At 32.0% G+C, this 20,889-nt stretch overlaps 1 protein-coding gene across 1 annotated transcript in view; it reads left to right on the forward strand.

Moving 5' to 3' along the window:
- Positions 1-20,889, forward strand: part of sdk2a (sidekick cell adhesion molecule 2a) — a 432,880-nt gene that overhangs the window by 389,525 nt on the left and 22,466 nt on the right. Inside the window, 6 exon segments of the mRNA XM_030142001.1 lie at positions 3,091-3,228; positions 6,816-6,977; positions 8,130-8,255; positions 10,067-10,231; positions 11,475-11,615; positions 17,116-17,284. Of these exon segments, the coding sequence (XP_029997861.1) occupies positions 3,091-3,228; positions 6,816-6,977; positions 8,130-8,255; positions 10,067-10,231; positions 11,475-11,615; positions 17,116-17,284 (901 nt within the window).

The raw sequence follows: 20,889 nt of genomic DNA on the forward strand, positions 1-20,889 counted from the left end.
TCTTTGTGAAAAGGTATGGAATTTGTTGTGAGTTCATGCACTGTATTGGTTTTGTTCTTTGAACACAGTGATGTTAATGCACGGTTCATTTTGTGCACCAGTAAAACATATACTTGTGTCTTGAATTTGAAAAAAATCATATTTTATTTTTTAATAAAGAAGGGTTCGGTGAATGTGCATATGAAACTGGTGGGGTTCAGTACCTCCAACAAGGTTAAGAACCACTGCTCTAAATGGAACCGGACCAAGTTACATTGCAAACTCACTGATCAGTTATGTACAAACTAGAACACTGAGGTCATCAAACGCAGGGTTACTAGCGACTCCCAGAAATATTACAAAGAAAATGGGGGACGCAGCCTTTACTAACTATGCACCAAAGTTATGGAATACAATTCCAAAAGACATTAGAGAAGCCAGTTCACTGAATATATTTAAAACCAAATTAAAAACATTTTTATTCTCATTAGCCTTTGAAAGGAGATAAAAATGGGGTCACAATTCGGGAACCAGGAATGTGCGGTTTTTCATTTTTATTTTATTGTATTTCTGTTTTTATTTTTTATTCTACTGTATTTCAAATTTCATCTTATTTCTTGCACTTCAAAAATTCTATGCATAATCAAATATTTTAATGTGCGCTGTTTTTATATTTATTTTTATTTTATTGTATTTCTAATCAAATCTAAATGTATTTTAATATTGTATTTTTTTCAATCAATGTGAAGCACTTTGGGCTACAATTTCTGTATGAAAGGTGCTATACAAATAAAGTTTATTATTATTATTATTATTATTATTATTATTATTATTATTATTATTATTATTATTATTATTATTATTATTATTACACTGACATTCAGACCATTAATGTACCTTTGCTCTTCTTGAGAAAACAGATCTGTACTAACATGTGTGAGTGTAAGTCACTTATTTGTTAGACACAAAGGGTGTTTTGCATGTTATCTCCATGAAGTGAGTAACAACTAGCATTAGAATATGTTAAAATGGGAGAAAACATTAGATTAGCTGCATTAAAAATGTTTTTATTTCATGGTTTTTATATTACTTTCTTACGGAACAAGATAATGCCACTGGACTTTAAACTCAGAATTCTGGCTTTCTTCCTTCCTCAACCCTATAACGCTAAATGTATCATATTTGATCCATGAGTTTTTAAGCCCTCTACATGATCAGTGTGATTTTTTTATTCTTGAAAAACCTGATGTATACAATTAGATACATACAATACACAGATAATCCCCCAGGGGGAGGACTTCGTTCACTGGAGGCCTTTCCAGTGACACTACAAGACTGTTATTAATGAGGAAGGAGGAAGAACTTTGACAGTTTTGAAAAGAAATGACCAATTTGTTAGACATGTTTGTGTTATATTAGGTTTTTGTTTGTTCAAAAATAATAATATTTGAGTATTGAGACCCGCTGTATCAAATATGATTCAAAATTGAAACTCATACATGAAAATTGATGTTTAAAAAAAAAAAAAAAATGGGGGGGTTGTTCAGAATGACCAATAAAGGCTCCGGTTTAAAAGAAGTGGAATTTTCTGTCAATGATTTAATGGTTCAGGGTTTACAACGTTAATATTCAAAATAAACAATCAATCAGTCAATCAATCACATTCATTCATTCATTCAAGCTTTATTAAGAACACAGAAACTAGGTCCATGGGATAAGATAAAAAAAAAAAACAAAAAAACATCCACAATGAGAAAAGCACTTTCTAACCCCCCCCCCCCCCCCCCCCCCCCCCATCACCACCAAAATTTAATCATTTCTTCCTTGTACGAGTATCAACATTTCCTGAAAATTTCATGAAAATCCATCCATAACTTTTTGAGTTATCTTGCTAACAGACAAACGAACAAACCAACCAACCAGACAACCAACCAACCAGACAACCAACCTACCAACCAGACAACCAACCAACCCACCAACCAACCTACCAACCAACCAACCAACCAGACAACCAAACAACCAACCAACCAAGCAACCAGACAACCAACCAACCAACCAACCAACCAAACAACCAATCAACCAGCCAACCAACCAACCAACCAACCCACCAACCAACCAACCAGACAACCAACCAACCAAACAACCAACCAACCAACCAGCCAACCAACCAACCAGACAACCAACCAGCCAACCAACCGACCAACCAGCCAACCAACCGACCAACCAAACAACCAACCAACCCACCCACCCACCCACCAACCAACCAACCAACCAACTAACCAACCAACCAACCAGACAACCAACCAACCCACCAACCAACCAACCAGACAACCAACCAACCAGACAGCCAACCAACCAAACAACCAACCAAACAACCGACCGACCAACCAACCAACCGACCAACCAGCCGACCAACCAACTGACCAACCCACCCACCAACCAACTAACCAACCAACCAACCAACCAGACAACCAGCCGACCGACCGACCAACCAACCGACCAACAGACCAACCAACCGACCAACCAACCAGCCGACCAACCAACCAACCCACCCACCCACCAACCAACTAACTAACCAACCAACCAGACAACCAGCCGACCAACCAACCCACCCACCCACCCACCAACTAACTAACCAACCAACCAACCAGACAACCAGCCGACCAACCAACCGACCAACAGACCAACCAACCGACCGACCAACCAACCGACCAACAGACCAACCAACCGACCGACCAACCAACCGACCAACAGACCAACCAACCGACCGACCAACCAGCCGACCGACCAACCAAACAACCAACCAACCCAGCCACCAACCAACTAACCAACCAACCAACCAGACAGACAGACAGACAGACCCTGATGAAAACATAACCTAATATAATAAAAAAGAATAGAAACAGCATAAATCACAAAAGCATAAATTACATGAATATATCTGATTGAATATGTTCTGTATTTGTGTCTTATATAATTCTTCAGACTCACTTAAATACTGTTGTGTTTTTGTGAGTCTGGCATATCCAGGTCATCACGCTGCAGCTTTCCAGGACTGAAAGTAGACTGAACTGTCATCTTTTTTTTTGTTTTTTCTTTCTCCGCCAACAGCGCCCAGTGCGCCGAGCTTCATCCACTTCAGTGAGTTGACCACCACTTCGGTCAACGTGTCCTGGGGAGAACCCAAACAGGCCAATGGCATCATCGAGGGCTACCGTCTGGTTTATGAGCCCTGTACTCCAGTGGACGGTGAGCAACTCTGCCTGCAGCCGAATAACTCTGCCATGTCTTAACATTCCTCTGCTGCTGCTTTTTTTTTTTTTTTTTTTTTTTTTTTTTTCAGATTGTGATTTACAGCCTCTTGCATACTTACCATACACTGTAAAAAAAAAACAAAAAAACAAAAAAACGGTAATATTCCGGCAGCAGGGGTGCCAAAAAAATGCTGTAAAATAACAAAAAATAACCATCTCATAAAAATACGGTAATCTTCCATCATTAAAATGTAGTATAATAATAGTTTATAGTATGTAATAATAGTTTTTGCATTCAGTTATTGATATCTTTGATGAAAAAGTGATTTCTTCTTCCGTTTTCTCTGTTTTGATATAACACTGAATTTACTGAATTTTCATGAATATTAGTTTAGTTTAGTTTAGTTTAGTTTATTTCGAATATGCAACAAAACAAAGTAATTCTACTTAGTCTTTACAAATGAAACAGAGTATAAGAAAACAAACAAAAACAAAAACCTGCACACTGTAAAAAAAAAAAAAAAAAAAAAAAAGTTTTTTGCCCTAACTTTACATGAGATTTTGCATATTTTTTTGACATTTTAATGCTTAATAAAGAATATTTACATGTATTGAAACAATCAAATTACCTATAAATATATATATAAATAATTTTCAATGAGACTAAGTTGTACAATCCACTGATAAAAACTGTATTTGGACAGTTTGTCAGTGCTTACACATGTTATACATTCACAAAAATACATTTATTCAACATTTTTGTTGTGAAATCTCCCGTAATTACACAAGATATTTGTCAATTAACAAACAAGTCTGGTTAAACTGACAGAACAAATTATTCTTTTATGGTTAATTGTCAGTAATTTTATCTCGTTTTATTTTATTTTTTTACAGTATTAAACTGTAAATTAACAGTTTAATCTCATAAATAGAAAAGAAATATTTGTGAAATTACGATACATTTGCAAATGTATTTTAACTGTATTTTTCTGTGAAAAAAGAAAAAAATAATTTTAAAAAATGGAAATTTTATGGTGATTCACAGTTACAGTTTTTTCGTGTTATTTTACATTTGACATGTAAAATCACAGTCTGTTTTTGTCATTTCATTGATATTTTCCTGTATCTTGAAAATATAGGAAAAATCTGTAAAATAAACAGTGAAAATTCTGTTAAATTACAGATTTTTTTTTACAGTGTATTCTTTTTTAAACTCACGCTGCTTAAGCTAATGTTCTAATCTGTAACAGCAGAGTTTAAATTTCCCAATAACATATACGGCCCTGCTGATAAAACGACTTGGAATATTTAGGTGATGTTTTTTGCACTGCTTCCTTTCTCACCGAGAAAAACATGGCTAACTGCCGGCTAAGTGTAAATGCCTGGACCAGACTGTGGAGTAATTGGGAGCAGAGGTAGAATGCTGAAGTGAAGTGGCTTCAGTCCCCTGGCTGTTTATTAATGGACCCAGTGCAACGTCAAACTGAGCAGCGAGGCCAGGGAATACCAGCTGGTCTATTATCGAGAAGGTGTCTTTTTATATCTGGATATCGAGAAGGTTACTAGAAAAATAAGAATTCTATTAAATACAGTCGCGGAAAAAATTATTAGACCATCAAAAGTCATCAAAAACAACGCTTATGCAATCAAGTACTAACTCCTGTATGTATCATGTAATAATAATAATAATAAGAAGAAGAAGAATAAATTTAATTTGTAATGCACTTTACATTTTTATCTAAAAACCTCAAAGTGCTACAGGCAGATAAAAACAGTTAAAAAAAAAAAAAAAAAAAGACTGTTATCATGTGACTAAAACAGACAGAAAAAAACCAGAATAAGCCTTTAACCCTTTACAAGACATTCAAAACGTCAACCCTAGTGTGTTACTGATGGACATAAGAAGACTGTATTACTGTTGTATTGTTATGTAGAAAATCAAGGTTAATGAAGTTACCATATTTGGTTCCTTACTCATGGCAAAATCCAAGAAGTATATACAGTTGTGGAAAAAAATATTAGACCATCAAAAGTCATCAAAAAGAAAACATGGAATGCCTAAAAGCACTGTTTTTGTCAGTACAATGCCATACACTGGAAAAAATCTAAATCTTAACAAGTGTATTTTTCTCATTTCTGTTCAAAATATCTCATCACACTTAAAATAAGACCTAATCACCTAAAGAGTAACTTTTCAGTGAGATATAAGAACTGATTTTTACACAATAGATCTGGAAAACGTTATTTCAAGAAATCTTACCAAGATAATTTTCACTTGTTCCATTGGCACTTTTTTTTTTTGCTTGAATTAAGCAAAAAAAAAAAAAGTTAACTTAAGCTCCCCAAAAAATCTAGAATTAAGCAAAAAATCTTGAATTAAGCAAAAAATCTGGAATCAAGGGGAAAACTTGAATTAAATGAAATAATCTTGAATCAAGCAAAAAAAAATAAAAATCTTGGATTAAGGAAAAAACTTGATTTAAGCAAATATATATATATATATATATATATATATACATATAAACAAAAACAGTTCTTGAATTAAGCAAAAAATCTTGAATTATGTGAAAAAAATCTTGAATTAAGGAAAAAACTTAAATTAAGAAAAAAAAATTGAATTAAACAAAAAAATTTGAATTAAGCGAAACATCTTGAAATAAATGAAAAAATCTTGAATTAAGAGGAAAACTTGAATTAAACCAAATAATCTTGAATTAAGAAAAAAAAACAATCTTGAATTAAACAAACAAATCTTGAATTAAGCAAAAATAATTTGAATTAAGAAAAAAAAATCTTGATTTAAACAAAAACATCTTTTGAATTAAGCAAAAAATCTTGAATTACATGAAAAAAATCTTGAAATAAGCGAAAAAAAAACTTGAATTAAGGGGAAAACTTGAATTAAGCGAAAAAATCTTGAATTAAGGGGAAGACTTGAATTAAGCGAAAAAATCGTGAATTAAGCAAAAAAAATCTTGAATTAAACAAACATCTTGAATTAAGCAAAAAAAAATCTTGATTTAAACGAAAAAATTGTTTGAATGAAACAAAAAATCTTGAATTAAGCAAAAAATCTTAAATTACGTTAAAAAAAATCTTGAATTACGTGAAAAAACTTCAATTAAGCAAAAAAAAAAGAAAAAAAAATCTGGAATTAAGCAAAAAAAAATTTAATGAAGCAAAATAAAAATCTGCCAATGGAACAAGTGAAAATTATCTTGGTAAGATTCTTGAAAGACGATTTTCAGGAAACAGTGTCTAAAAATATCAGCTCTTAAGTTGAACTCGTATGAGCTATTTTAGTTGTTCTCATTGTATTTGTCCAAACAAATGTACGTTTAGTTGGACCAGGCATTAAAATGAACAGGACATTGAAGAAAACAAGGGGTGGTCTCGTATTTTTTTCGGTGACTGTATGCAAAGTTGCGTCAGTCTTTGACCGTGCGTCTAGTTTTCAGACTCTGTGTGTGTTCTGTGTGTTCACTCATCTGCATGCATGCATAAAGCTCTTCTATCTGTGGCTGGTACAAAGCAGCATATAGAGTCTTGTTTTCTGTACAGACTCCTCTCCTCGCACTCCAGGTGTCAGTAAGATAGTGACTGTAGATGTGAAGGGCAGCGCCCCCCTGTGGATGAAGATCAAAGACCTGGCCGACGGCGTCACCTATAATTTTCGCATCCGGGCCAAAACGCTCACTTACGGCCCCGAAGTAGAAGCCAACATCACCACTGGGCCCGGAGAAGGTGAGGAAATAAAAGGGTTTTACACTAAACACTGGAAAAGTCTAAACCTGACCAAGTGTGTTTTTGTCTTTTCTAGTCATCACACTTAAAATCAGACCGAATCACCTAAAGAGGAACTTTACAGTGAGATAGAAGAACTGTTTTCAGACAATAGATCTGGAAAATCTGATTTCAACAAATCTAACCAAGATCATTTTCACTTGTTCCATTGGCTGATTTGTTTTCCTTAATTCACGATAGTTTTTGCTTAATTCAAAATTTTTTCCTTAATTCAAACTATTTTTTTTTTGTTTAACTCGAGATTTTTTTTTTGCTTAATTCAGCATTTTTTCCTTAATTCAAGCTTCTTTGTTTTTTGCTTAATTCAAGATTTTTTAGCTTAATTCGATTTTTTTTTTTTTTACTTAATTGAAGATTTTTTTTTTTTTTTTTTGCTTAATTCAACATTTTGCCCTCAATTTGTGCTTTTTTTTTTTGCTTAATTCAAGAATTTTTTTTTTTTGCTTAATTCTACATTTTTTTTTTGCTTAATTCAAGATTTGTTTTACTTAAACGAGGATTTTTTTTTTCTCAAATCAACATTTTTTCCTAAATTCAAGCTTCTTTTTTTTTTGCTGAGTTGAAGATTTTTTTTGCTTCATTCAAAGTTTTTTTTTTTTACTTAATTGAAGATTTTTTTTTTTGCTCAATTCAACATTTTTTCCTTAATTCAAGCTTCTTTTTTTTTTGCTTAATTCAAGATTTTTTTTTTGCTTCATTGAAGATTTTTTTTTTTTTTTTTTGCTTAGCTCAAGATTTGTTTTGCTTAATTCAAGATTTTTTTTTGTTTACTTCAAGTTTTTTTTTGTTTTGTTTTTGTTTTGTTTTTTTCCAACAAAAAAATCTGCCATTGGAACAAGTGAAAATTATCTTGCTAAAATTTCATGAAATAAAATTTTCCAGATCTATTGTCTAAAAATAGGTTCTTATATGTCATTGAAAAGTTCCTCTTTAGGTGATTTTGTCTAGTTTTAAGTGTGATGAGATATTTGGACTAGAAATGAGAAAAATACACTTGGTTAGATTTTGACTTTTTCCAGTGCATGTGTTGGATGATTCATAGCTTCACTCGTTTTTCTAATTATGGTCTAATTTTTTTTGTGTATTTCCCAGGAGCCCCGGGGCCTCCTGGAGAGCCTTTTATTGCCCGTCACGGTGCTGCCCTCACGCTGCACTGGACCAGCGGTGATCAGGGCCGAGCGCCCATCACACGATACGTCATCGAAGCCAGGCCGTCTGGTGAGTTACCCACGTTCAACAAAACCTCAGCGGATTTTTTCTATATTAAAAATCAAGGGTTTCAAACTCATTTTAGTTCAAAAGACGCATTCAAAAGTAAAATAATAGCATAATAACCTATAAATAATGACAACTCCAGTTTTCTTGGTAGTTCTTTTAGGTTCAACTGGACTAGATTTACTTCAGAACAGCAAAACTAGTCCAGTATGACAACAATTACCGAGAGAAAATGAGAAATTAAATGAGAAATTGTTCTGATTTTAGTTCTAAATTCCAACATTTTTATCAATATTATACCTGTTAACAAATATTTGTGTAACATTGTGTGTAAAGCACATGTACAAATGATAAGTTGAGGCATAATAATGTTAAAATTGTATGTATTTGTCTTATAAAATGTCAGTTTTTTCAGGTTATTCACATGTTTTGTGTGAAAGGATAGGTTGTAAATGTAAATATGTTTTTATTGCACTAAAACAAGGAGAAAAAGTTGTCATTATTTATCGGTTATTATGAGTTTATTAGTTTGACAGCCCTGTTCTACACCCTCAGTATTTTGGTTATATATTATATCCTCAGTATAGTGTGTATAGTGTCTTTAATAGTTTGATTTATAGGTGTGCCTTTTTGGCACACTTGTTGACAGATGCTAGTATTTTTTAACATTAGACCCGGCACCAAAAATAATTATGCATATTAACAAATGTTGGAGTTAATCATTGACATATGCCAGGCTGCAAAAATCAAATAATATGTAATTAAATTTTATGTCGTATTTTGAAAAAAAATCATATTTCGTGTTTCTTGCATCAGAAAATGTAGTGACATCATGATAAAAAGAGATCGTTTAAAGGGTTAAAAAAAATAAATAAATAAGTAAAATAAATGATTATTTGATATGTATGATTAGAGCTGACCTTGATTTACAAAAATAAAATCAAATTAGAGCAGAAAAATAAATCAATATATAATATTGAATAGTTTTATTTATAGGTGTGCATTTTACGCACACTTGGTGACAGATGCTAGTATTTTTGAACATTTTACCTAGTGCCAAAAATAATAACTCAAATTAACCAGTGTTGGAGTTAATCACTGACATATGCCAGGCTGCAAAAATCAAGTAATATGTGATCCACTTTTTATGTAGTATATTGAAAATTTTTTAATTTTTTGTGTTTTTTGCATCCAAAAAATGGTTTGTTTACATTACAAACACAGCATTTAAAGGGTTAAAAATGTGACAATTATTGAGTATTTGATATTTTTATTTGCGGCTCAAGTTGATGAAATAGAAAAAAGTGTAAAAGAATTAAAAACAAACTGTATGAAAAATTTTTTGACATTATTCCACAAGTGTGCCAAAATGGCACACTTTGGGCTTAGTAAGGGCCTAGCTGGATGGGATAGCGGAGGGTTAAACACATTCAAAGTCATTTTAAATTAATGGGAAACAGATCAGTGTGGATGTAGATGTTTTTTAAATTGAATTAGGTTCTGCTTTGAGATGCTTTTAAGGAACATTGTTGTTATATATTTAGTAGCTTTTAAAATAATGGTGATATTTTATATGTATGTTCTTAGTTTAGTGATATATATGTATATATGGTTTAGAACTGATTTTTATTGTGTTTTATGTATATTTACAGTGTATATGTGTGGCTGTGATTTCTATTCTGTGTAACTTTTCCTTCTGTTTTTTCCAGGACACTCTGGAAAAAGATCTTTTTAATGTTAATGAGCTTTTTTGCCGGTTAAATAAAGGTTCTAAATAAATCGTGCTGACTCTCACTGTTCTTTGTTGCTACTAGATGAAGGACTGTGGGATATTCTAATCAAAGACATTCCTAAAGAAGCGACGTCCTACACACTTAATCTGGAAATGCTTCGAGAAGGGGTCACCTACGACTTTAGAGTGATCGCAGTCAACGACTACGGCTACGGTTCCCCCAGCGCCCCCTCCCCCTCCATATCAGGTTTATTATCCTGTAAAACAAAGAGTTATTGCAGCAATACAGCATGACATACACTGTAAAAAATTTAAACCGTACCAAGTGGGTTTTTGTCATTTCTGGTCAAAATATCTCATCAAATTTAAAATAAGACAAGAGTAACTTTTCAGTGAGATATAAGAACTGATTTTTAAACAATCGATCTGGAAAATCTAGATAAGATAAGATAATTTTCACTTGTTCCATTGGCAGATTTTTTGCTTGAATTAAGCAGAAAAGTCTTGAATTAAGCAAAGAAAAAAAAAAAATCTGTAATTAAGCAATAAAAAAAAAAGAAAATCTTGAATTAAGCAAAGACATTTTGAATAAAGCGAAAAAAAAAATATCTTGAATTAGGCAAAAAAATAAATTCTTGAATTAAGCAAAGAAATTTTGAATTAAGAAAAAAAAATTGAATTATGCAAAAAATCTTGAATTAAGAAAAAAACTTGAATTAAGTTAAAACAATCTTGAATTAAGCAAAAAAATATCTTGAATTCAGCAAAAAAAGAATTCTAAAATTGAGGATAAGAAATTTTGAATTAAGAAAAAAAATCTTGAATTAAGCAAAAAAATCTTGAATTAAAAAAAAATCTTGAATCAAGCAAAAAAAAATCTTGAATTAAGCAAAAAAATCTTGAATCAAGCAACAAAATTTTGAATTAAGCAAAAAGAAAAAATTGCCAATGGAACAAGTGAAAGTTATCCTGGTAAGATTTCTTGAAATAAGATTTTCAAGATCTGTTTTCTAAAAATAAGTTGTTAAATCTCACTGAAAAGTTTTTTTTTTGCTTAACTCAATTTTTTTTTTCTTTTTTTTTTTTTTTTTTTTGCTTAATTCAAGATTTTTTTTTGTTTTTAATTCAAGATTTTTTTTTACTTAATTGAAGATTTTTTTTGCATAATTCAACATTTTTTCCTTAATTCAAGCTATTTTTTTTTCTTAATTCAAGATTTTTTGGCTTAATTCCAGCAAAAAATCAGCCAATGGAACAAGTGAAAATTATCTTTTGATATTAGATTTTCCAGATCTGTTGTCTAAAAATCAGTTCTTATATCTGACTGAAAAGTTCCTCTTTAGGTGATTCTGTCGTATTTTAAATGTATTGAGATATTTGGACTAGAAATGACGAAAATACACTTGGTAACATTTAGATTTTTGCCGTGTATAATTCTGTAGCTAATGTTTGATAGTATTATTTTTTTTATTTTTTATTTTTTTTTCCAGCTCAGAAAATCTCTCCTTTCTATGAGGAGTGGTGGTTCCTGGTGGTGATCGCTCTCGTCGGCCTCATCTTCATCCTCCTCCTGGTTTTCATCCTCATCATCCGAGGCCAAAGCAAAAAATACACCAAAAAAGCCGATTCAGGTAGGAAACAGAGCGGTCTGCGAAACGAACCGCTAACATCTCACTTTCCCCCAGATCTGTTTTCTGCAACTTAAGCTATTGACATAAATTTGTCTTCCCTCCTGGACAGACCTGCTGAGAATTCCATTCGAACGATTCAACGTTCACAGCCTGTTTTTGTCCGAACGGGGCTGTGACGGCTAACGCAATTAGACAAATCACCCACATTTTCTAACATTGTTTGGGTGACGGGGAAAAGATGAGTGTAAAGGTTAGCAGTGAAACAGCTGATATAGGCAGACGAATAAACATAATTGTTCATGTTTAACTGCGGTGAAGATCAATATCAGGATAAATGGCTTGGCAACAGTTTAATGCTCAGGTCATTAGTCAGCCTGCCCTGAGAGTCATTATGTAACTAAACTATTACTGCTCTCACAAAAAAGCCAATTTCTACAACGGGGTATTTTCCCAAGTGGCGTCCCTTTTTTTTTTTTTTTTTTTTTTTTTTTACAACAAATTAATATTGTGGTTTTTGTTTGCTCCCGAAAACAAAAGGTAGAGAAGTTTAATTCATGTTCAATATCCAACACAAACTAAACAGATGGTGAAAAACATACATCCGATGTTCGCTAGAAAGTTGAATGAATGAATGAATGAATGAAATCTTTATTTTCGAACATGTCGACAGTGAAATCGAAATAAAAATCAACCAACAAAATATAAGTACTGGTACATAAATGACTGATAAGCAAACAAACAACAAAATAAATAAATAAATAAATAAGTAGTAACAGTAATAATAAATAAATAAATAAATACATTCATACATACATAAATAAATAATAATAAGGTAAATAAAACAAATGAAATGAAATCATACATGCTTGAAAAGTAGTAGGAAAAAAAATTATAAAAAACTTATATACTCCTACCCCCAATTTCTATTCCTTATGATCGCTATATAGCAATTCTTATTTTGTGTGAATATCAATATAATAATAATTACGGTGGCCCAGAGGTGCAACAGCCCAAAAAAGTATCCACTATAAGAAAAAAAAAATGAGAACGACCCAAAAAATTATCCACTATAAGAAAAAAAAAGGAGAACGGCCCAAAAAAGTATCCACTATAAGAAAAAAAGAGAGAATGGACCCCAAAATTATCCACTATAAGAAAAAAAAAGGAGAACGGCCCAAAAAAGTATCCACTATATATTTTTAAAATAACTGTATTTTTATTTTTCACTGAACTCCACTTCCGGTGGGTTACTTCCTTAGCATTAGCCACATTAGCTGAAGGCCTTAAAAATTTTCAGCCTATGCTTTTATTTTTGTGGTGGCCTTAATTTTAAAGTAAGAGACCTTTTGGGTAAAGAGTGCCCCCCTAATAGAAAAGGTGGATGATGTTTTGTTTTTTGTTTTTTTTCTTATAGTGGATAATTTTTTGGGCTGTTCTTTTTTTTCTTATATGGACAATTTTCTGGGCTGTTCTTTCTTTTTTCTTATAGTGGATAATTTTTTGGGCTGCTCTCTTTTTTTCTTATAGAGGATAATTTTTTGGGCTGTTTTCTTTTTTCCTTATAGTAGATAATTATTTGGGCTACTCTCTTTTTTTCTTATAGTGGATAATTTTTTGGGCTACTCTTTTTTTTCTTATAGTGGATAATGTTTTGCGCTGTTCTCTTTTTTTCTTATAGTGGATAATTTTTTGGGCTGCTCTGTTTTTTTTTTATAGTGGATAATTTTTTGGGCTGTTTTCTTTTTTCCTTATAGTAGATAATTATTTGGGCTACTCTCTTTTTTTCTTATAGTGGATAATTTTTTGGGCTACTCTTTTTTTTCTTATAGTGGATAATGTTTTGCGCTGTTCTCTTTTTTTCTTATAGTGGATAATTTTTTGGGCTGCTCTGTTTTTTTTATAGTGGATAATTTTTTGGGCTGCTCTCTTTTTTTCTTATAAGGATAATTTTTTGGGCTGTTCTCTTTTTTTTCTTATAGTGGATAATTTTTTGGGCTGTTGCACATCTGGGCCACCGCAACTAATACTACTGCTAGTACTACTACTAATAATAACAACAACAACAACAATAATGATAATTAATAATAATAATAATAATAATAATAATATAGCAATATCACACATCCTTTTTCCTATATACACTAATATGATAATACTTATTTCCAACTTATCCCACCAGATATTAATAAGAACTAAAAAAAACAAACAAACATACAAAAAACAAACAAAACATATCTAAATATATAATATAAATACATATAACATTCTATGTTGTCCTATATAGTAATATACTAATAATATATTCATACATTCATATTTAAACTAGATATTATCAGCACATATGTGGCTGGTTGATTAAACTTGTGAAACATCAACACTTCCCAGAGTAGATAAACTTCTGTAGAAGGTTACAACACTGTGATAAAAGGGGAAGCAGTCCGACAGAGGCAAAGGTCAAAGGTCAGGTCAAACTGTCGTATCAAAAAGCCTCGGATCCAGTTTACTTTTTTAGCTCAGTCAGCGTTTAGCATGGTGCCGGGGTTAGCGGGGTCAGATAGCGGGTTCGGCTTCGCAGCTCAGACAAGGTCGGTGTTTGTGTGGAGATACAAAGAGGTGGTCTGAGCCTCTCACAACTCCTCCCCAGTTTTTACAGCCATGAGAATAATCTGCCTGTCTGTCTGTCTGGTTGTTTTTACCAGCGACTTGAACGTGACTGACCAACAGATCCAGTGTCTGATACGACAGAAGCTAGCATATCGTTAGCCTCATAGCATAATTACAAAAGTCATCAAGACCCAAATAAAAACAGGTGACCGACAGCATCTACTGATCTGAAATGTTTAGTACCTTCTGATCTATGCGGTGGCCCAAAGGTTCAACAGCCCAAAAAATTATCCACTGTAAGAAAAAAAAAGAGAACAGCCCAAAAAATTATCCACTATAAAAAAAAAAAAAAAAAACATCATCCACCTTTACAATTAAGGGGGCGCTCTTTACCCCAAAGGTCTCTCGCTTTAAAATTAAAGCCACCACAAAAAATAAAAGCATAGCCTGAACATTTTTAAGGCCTTCAGCTAATGTGGCTAATGCTAAGTAAGTAACCCACCAGAAGTGGAGGTCAGTGCGCTAAAAATAAAGTTATTTTAAAAAATATATAGTGGATAATTTTTTGGGGTTGTTCTCTTTTTTTTCTTATAGTGGATAATTTTTTGGGCTAATGGATAATTTTTTGGGCTTTCTCTTTTTTTTTTCTTATACTGGATCATTTTTTGGGCTGTTCTCTTTTTTTCTTATAGTGGATAATTTTTTGGGCCATTCTGTCTCTTTTTTTTTTCTTAGAGTGGATCATTTTTTGGGCCATTCTCTTTTTTTTTTTTTTTTCTTATAGCGGATCATTTTTTGGGCCCTTCTCTTTTGTTTTTTTCTTATAGTGGCTATTTTTTTTTTTTTTTTTTTTTTTTTATAGTGGATAATTTTTTAGGCCGTTCTTTTTTTTTTCTTATAGTGGATAATTTTTTAGGCCGTTCTCTTTTTTTTTCTTATAGTGGATAATTTTTTGGGCTGTTCTCTTTTTTTACTTATAGTGGATAATTTTTTGGGCTGTTCTCTTTTTTTTCTTATAGTGGATAATTTTTTAGGCCGTTCTTCTTTTTTTCTTATAGTGGATAATTTTTTGGGCTGTTCTCTTTTTTTTCTTATAGTGGATAATTTTTTAGGCCGTTCTCTTTTTTTACTTATAGTGGATAATTTTTTGGGCTGCTCTCTTCTTTTTTCTTATAGTGGATCATTTTTTGGGCCGTTCTTTTTTTTTCTTATAGTGGATCATTTTTTGGGTTGTTACACCTCTAGGCCACCATAGATCTAGGGCTGCACGATATTGGAAAAAACTGAGATTGCGATTTTTTTTTATTGCGATATGAGAAAATACTCAGGAGTATATAATAGCTAAATAACATAAATAATGTAAATGGTCAAACTAATTAAATTAAAATACAATTTTTTGCCCTAACTTTACATGAGATTTTGCATATTTTTTTTTACTTTTTAATGCATAATAAAGAATATTTTCATGTATTAAAATAATCAAATCACCTATAAATATATATATATAAATAATTTTCAATGAGACTCAGTTGTACAATCCACTGATAAAAACTGTATTTGGACAGTTTATCAGTGCTTATACATGTATGTTATACATTCACAAAAATACATTTATTCAACATTTTTTTTGTGAAACCTCCTGTAATTACGCAAGATATTTGTCAATTAACAAACAAGTCTTGTTAAACTTGCAGAACAAAAACTTCTTTGACGGTTAATTGTCAGTAATTTTATCTGGTTTTATTTATTTATTTTTTACAGTATTAAACTTTAAACTAACAGTTTAATCTCATAAATAGAAAAGAAATATTGGTGAAATTACAATACATTTGCAAATGTATTTTAACTGTATTTTTCTGTGAAAAATGAAAAAAACTTTTAAAAAATGGAAATTTTATGGTTATTCACAGTGACAGTTTTTCATGTTATTTTACATTTGACATGTAAAATCACAGTCTGTTTTTGGAATTTCATCGATATTTTCCTGTATCTTAAAAATACAGGAAAAATCTGTAAAATAAACAGTAAAAATTATGTTAAATTACAGATTTTTTTTACAGTGTACATATACATGAAAACAAAGTATGACTTCATTTGCACATTCAAAAAGGGGTAAATTTAAAAAAAAAAAAGCATCTTTGAAAAAGTCTGGAATTTTTATTGGGATAAAGACCACGCACCATGAACCTGTCATTGGGTTCAGACTCTTCTACAGCCCTGTATCGTGTGCATACGCAAAAGTAGGGTTGTTAGAAAATATCGGTTCTGCAATATATCGCGATATTTCATTTCACAATAGTGTATCGATATTATAAAGTACTTTATCAATATTTTCAGGTATTTATTCAAACGCAAATATTGTGGAGTTTTTTGGTTCATATTTTGTTTATTATTATTTAACACTCCTTTATTAAATAATGGTTATTTGAAGCATCCTAAAAGCACTTTTTACTGTCTGAGAGGCTGTTCTGATGTTAGTTCTGAACTAATAGAATATGAACATTTGAACAGGGTCTTAAACTGTAATGTCTGTAAAACATAATTTAAGTTTGAACACAGGAACATTTTGTGATATAGCATTAGATCCTGTTGGGATCAAATAAAAATGTGTTTAGTATTTGTACATACTTCTGGTGTAATTCAATTCTTCTAGGAAATAATCATTTAAAAAATAGAAACAAACAAAAAAATTGCCTTTTTAACAGTATCATGATATATCGTGATATATATATCCTACTATTGGGATTTGGGTTGTATCGCCAGGTTCTTGCCGATGCACAGCTCTATGCAAAAGTAAATAGTTGGGAATGGTTAAAGGAGCCAAAAGAGGGATGTAAACTCTAACAATGGATGAGTGTAACATGTTTTCGTGTTTCGTGACCCCTGCTACACACAGTGTCGTCCTCCTACCCATGTCCAGGAAACCATTCCAACTGCACGGCGCTGCCTCTAACCCATGGGGAGATGGTGCGTCTGGATGAGGGACGCTTCCCAGCCCTGGAGCTCAACAACAGACGCCTGTCCGTCAAAAACTCCTTTTGCCGCAAGAATGGCATCTACACACGGTCAGTCGTCATCAAGTGAATTCTTCCTTTTTTTTTTTTTTTTTTTAAACTTGTCTTGTCCAGCATCCTAACAGCAGAATGGTAGTCTGGCTGCCTTTTGGTGCTGAACAAATTTGCTTTGCCAAGGGTAACTTCATAAAGTATACGAAGCTCCCCTTGATATCCTACTGCAGAGGTGTCAGACTCATTTCCTTCCAGGGTCCGCATTCAGCCCAATTTAATCTGAAGTGGGCTGGCCCAGTAAAATAATAGCATGATAGCCCATAAATAATGACAACTCCAAATGGTTTTAGTGCAAAAAATAACAATTCCGCCAATATTTACATTTCCAAACTATCCAAACAAAAAGGATGTGAATATGTGAAAAAGGATGTGAAAAATGACATTTGTTAAGAAAAGTACCTACAATTTTATCAGTAGTATGCCTTGACTTATCATTTGTACATGTGCATTACAGATCAGCTCTACGAAGGCAAAAAACATTTAGTAACAGGCAAAATATTGTTAAAATTGCACTTAAATTTCTTTAGACATTTCAGGTTGTTCATATTTGTTCAGGTTATTCACATTTTATTGTTAAAGGATAGTTTCTTAATGTTAATGTTTTCATAATTTAATGTTTTTTGCACTAAATCAAAGAGAAAAAATTGGTGTTTTCATTATTTATAGGTTTATATATATATATATATATATATATATTTTTTTTTTTTTTTTTTTTTCATTTTGTTTTTATTGGAAAAGGTGACAAGATATCTTCAGCATTACCATTCATACATATTTTATCTATTAGAGTCCTTTTCGTATTTCTTATTTTATACATACAAAAGTGTAAAAAAAAAAAACAAAAAAAAAACAACATATGAATGGGTGCTTACAGTTTTAGTATTTCTCACATAAAAAAAAACAATCATAGCGTTATGATACTTCTGGGCTCTTTAAACATTACACATGTTCATGCAGAAAAACATAAAACAAAGAAAAAAAATACAGGGAGATTATAAAAAAAGAGGACATTTTTAGAGGAATGACACAAATTCTGGACGGCTAGAGGATACAAACTTGATCCTTTTTTCTCAAATATGATAAAATGTATCCCTCTGAATTCAAAAACAAAAACCAAACAAAACAAAAAACTAGACACACCCACACGCACTCACAAAAAAGAAAAAAAATTTTTTAAAAAGTATTATTTTTGAGTTCGATGCCCTAACTTGCACTTTGCAAATTCATCCTGCGGGCCGGATTGCAAACTTTAGCGGGCCGGTTTTGGTCCCCGGGCCGCATGTTTGACACCTGTGTTCTACTGTCTTTATTATGAGTTTTGTTAAACCGCATTTCAATGCCGGACCTGACATGGGGGGGGGGTGAAGGGGAGAGAGCAAGAGAGAAGAAGATGGTGAAGACCCTCACAAGAAAGTATCAACAATACAAACAGTAACAACCATGGTGATAATTATAATGGAAACAATAACTACAACCAGAACTGAGTAAAACTGGGCAGAAGAGAAAGAAAAGAAAACAAACAAATAAAACTACAAAGAAATAAAATAAAATACATAAGACCTATTAAATGATGAATATAAGAAAAGAAAGCATGAACAGAATATCATATACCACGTTCGTCCAAATAATACCAGTAACAAATAATACCAGTAACAAATAATACCAGTAACAAATAACAAATAATACCAGTAACAAATAATACCAGTAACAAATAACAAATAATACCAGTAACAAATAATACCAGTAACAAATAACAAATAATACCAGTAACAAATAATACCAGTAACAAATAACAAATAATACCAGTAACAAATAATACCAGTAACAAATAACAAATAATACCAGTAACAAATAATACCAGTAACAAATAACAAATAATACCAGTAACAAATAATACCAGTAACAAATAACAAATAATACCAGTAACAAATCCACACAACATCAGTTGTTCACATTAACCCTCCGGTATCCGGGTGTGCTTTTCAGGCACACTTTGCACTTCATTTTAAAAAACTTCATATTATTTTTCACAATTTAAATATGGTTAGAATTCAAAAGTTGTTCCTTTGTGCATGATCTTTAAAATTCTGGCCACCAACTAAAATTTACACATATACATATACATATATATATATATATATATATATATACATATATATATATATATATATATATATATATATATATATATATATATATATATATATATATATATATATATATATATGAAGATGACGAAGAAGTCTGTTCTTAGCCACTGTAGTCCTGATCATTATTTAAGAGCAGATTCAGCTATTTGCTGCTGAAATGTCATATTTATTTTCTTTCTGATGTGTTGCATGACTGCGGTAGTAAAATCATCAGGTTACAACTCAAAATTGTACTTTGGTATCACTAAATTAATCTGAATCAATCAATTAATACTGAATCAAATCGATATTGGATCAAATCGAATCAAATCGTGATTAATCAATTCAGAACCTTATGAATCGAAATCGAATCGATTATGGAAATTGGCCACGATACCCAACCCCACTCAAAAATAGTGTTAAAGATGGACCTGTGGAGTTAATGACGAATTCAGACCCAAATATTGCATTTATTGTTTATGTAGACCACAGGGAAATGTTTCAAAATGCATAAATCCATTTTTAAAATAAAGCAAAATATCACTACTTTAACCCTCCGGTATCCGGCTGCGCCTTTTAGGCACATTTTGCACTTTGTGTTAAAAAACTTCATATTATTTTTCACAATTTAAATAGGGTTAGAATTCAAAAGTTGTTCATTTTTGCATGATCTTTAAAATTCTGGCCACCAACTAAAATGTGCACATTGTAAACAAAAGAAAATTACAAGACTAGCATCTGTCTCCCAAGTGTGCCTGAAACGCACTATTTCTTCCATTTGATATGTATGATTAAGGCTGACCTGGATTTAGAAAAATAAAATCAAATTAGAGCAGGGTGCCTCTGCGAGCATCAGGTGAGAGGAGGAGAGAGGAGGAGCCTCAGAGCTCAGGCAGAGGGAAGTGGGCGGGGCTTTGGAGGGAGGCAGGTTGTTCATGTTCAGACTTTTACTAAGTGTTGTGAGAAATGCCTCATCGTAGGTTTAGCTTTAATGCTTAACTAATGCTTCATAGTGTGTAGTTATTATAAAGTGTTACCAAAAAATGGTTTGTTTACATTACAAACATGGTATTTAAAGGATTAAAAAATGTGGCAATTATTGAGTATTTGGTATTTTTATTTACAGCTCAATTTGATGAAATAGAAAAAAGTGTAAAAGAATTAAAAACAAACTGTATGAACATTTTTTTTTTACATTATTCCACAAGTGTGCCAAAAAGTGTGCTTAGTAAGGGCCTTGCTGGACGGGATAGCGGAGGGTTAATGTGCTGTGACAAAGTGAACAAGGCAAAGAGACTGAGCTGAAGAACACATTCATGTGAATTCTTCCAGTTATTTTCATGCCATCTTCACCTGATCCTCATGTTCTTTCTCCTCGGTGCTGAGCTCCATCCTACTTCCCACCTTTCAAACATATGTTAAATCAGTTTTGTCTGAATATCCCTTTCCAATTGAGTGTAACTGACAAGAATT

The sequence above is a fragment of the Sphaeramia orbicularis genome, chromosome 8 (assembly GCF_902148855.1).
Source record: "Sphaeramia orbicularis chromosome 8, fSphaOr1.1, whole genome shotgun sequence".
Classification (NCBI taxonomy): Eukaryota; Metazoa; Chordata; class Actinopteri; order Kurtiformes; family Apogonidae; genus Sphaeramia; species Sphaeramia orbicularis.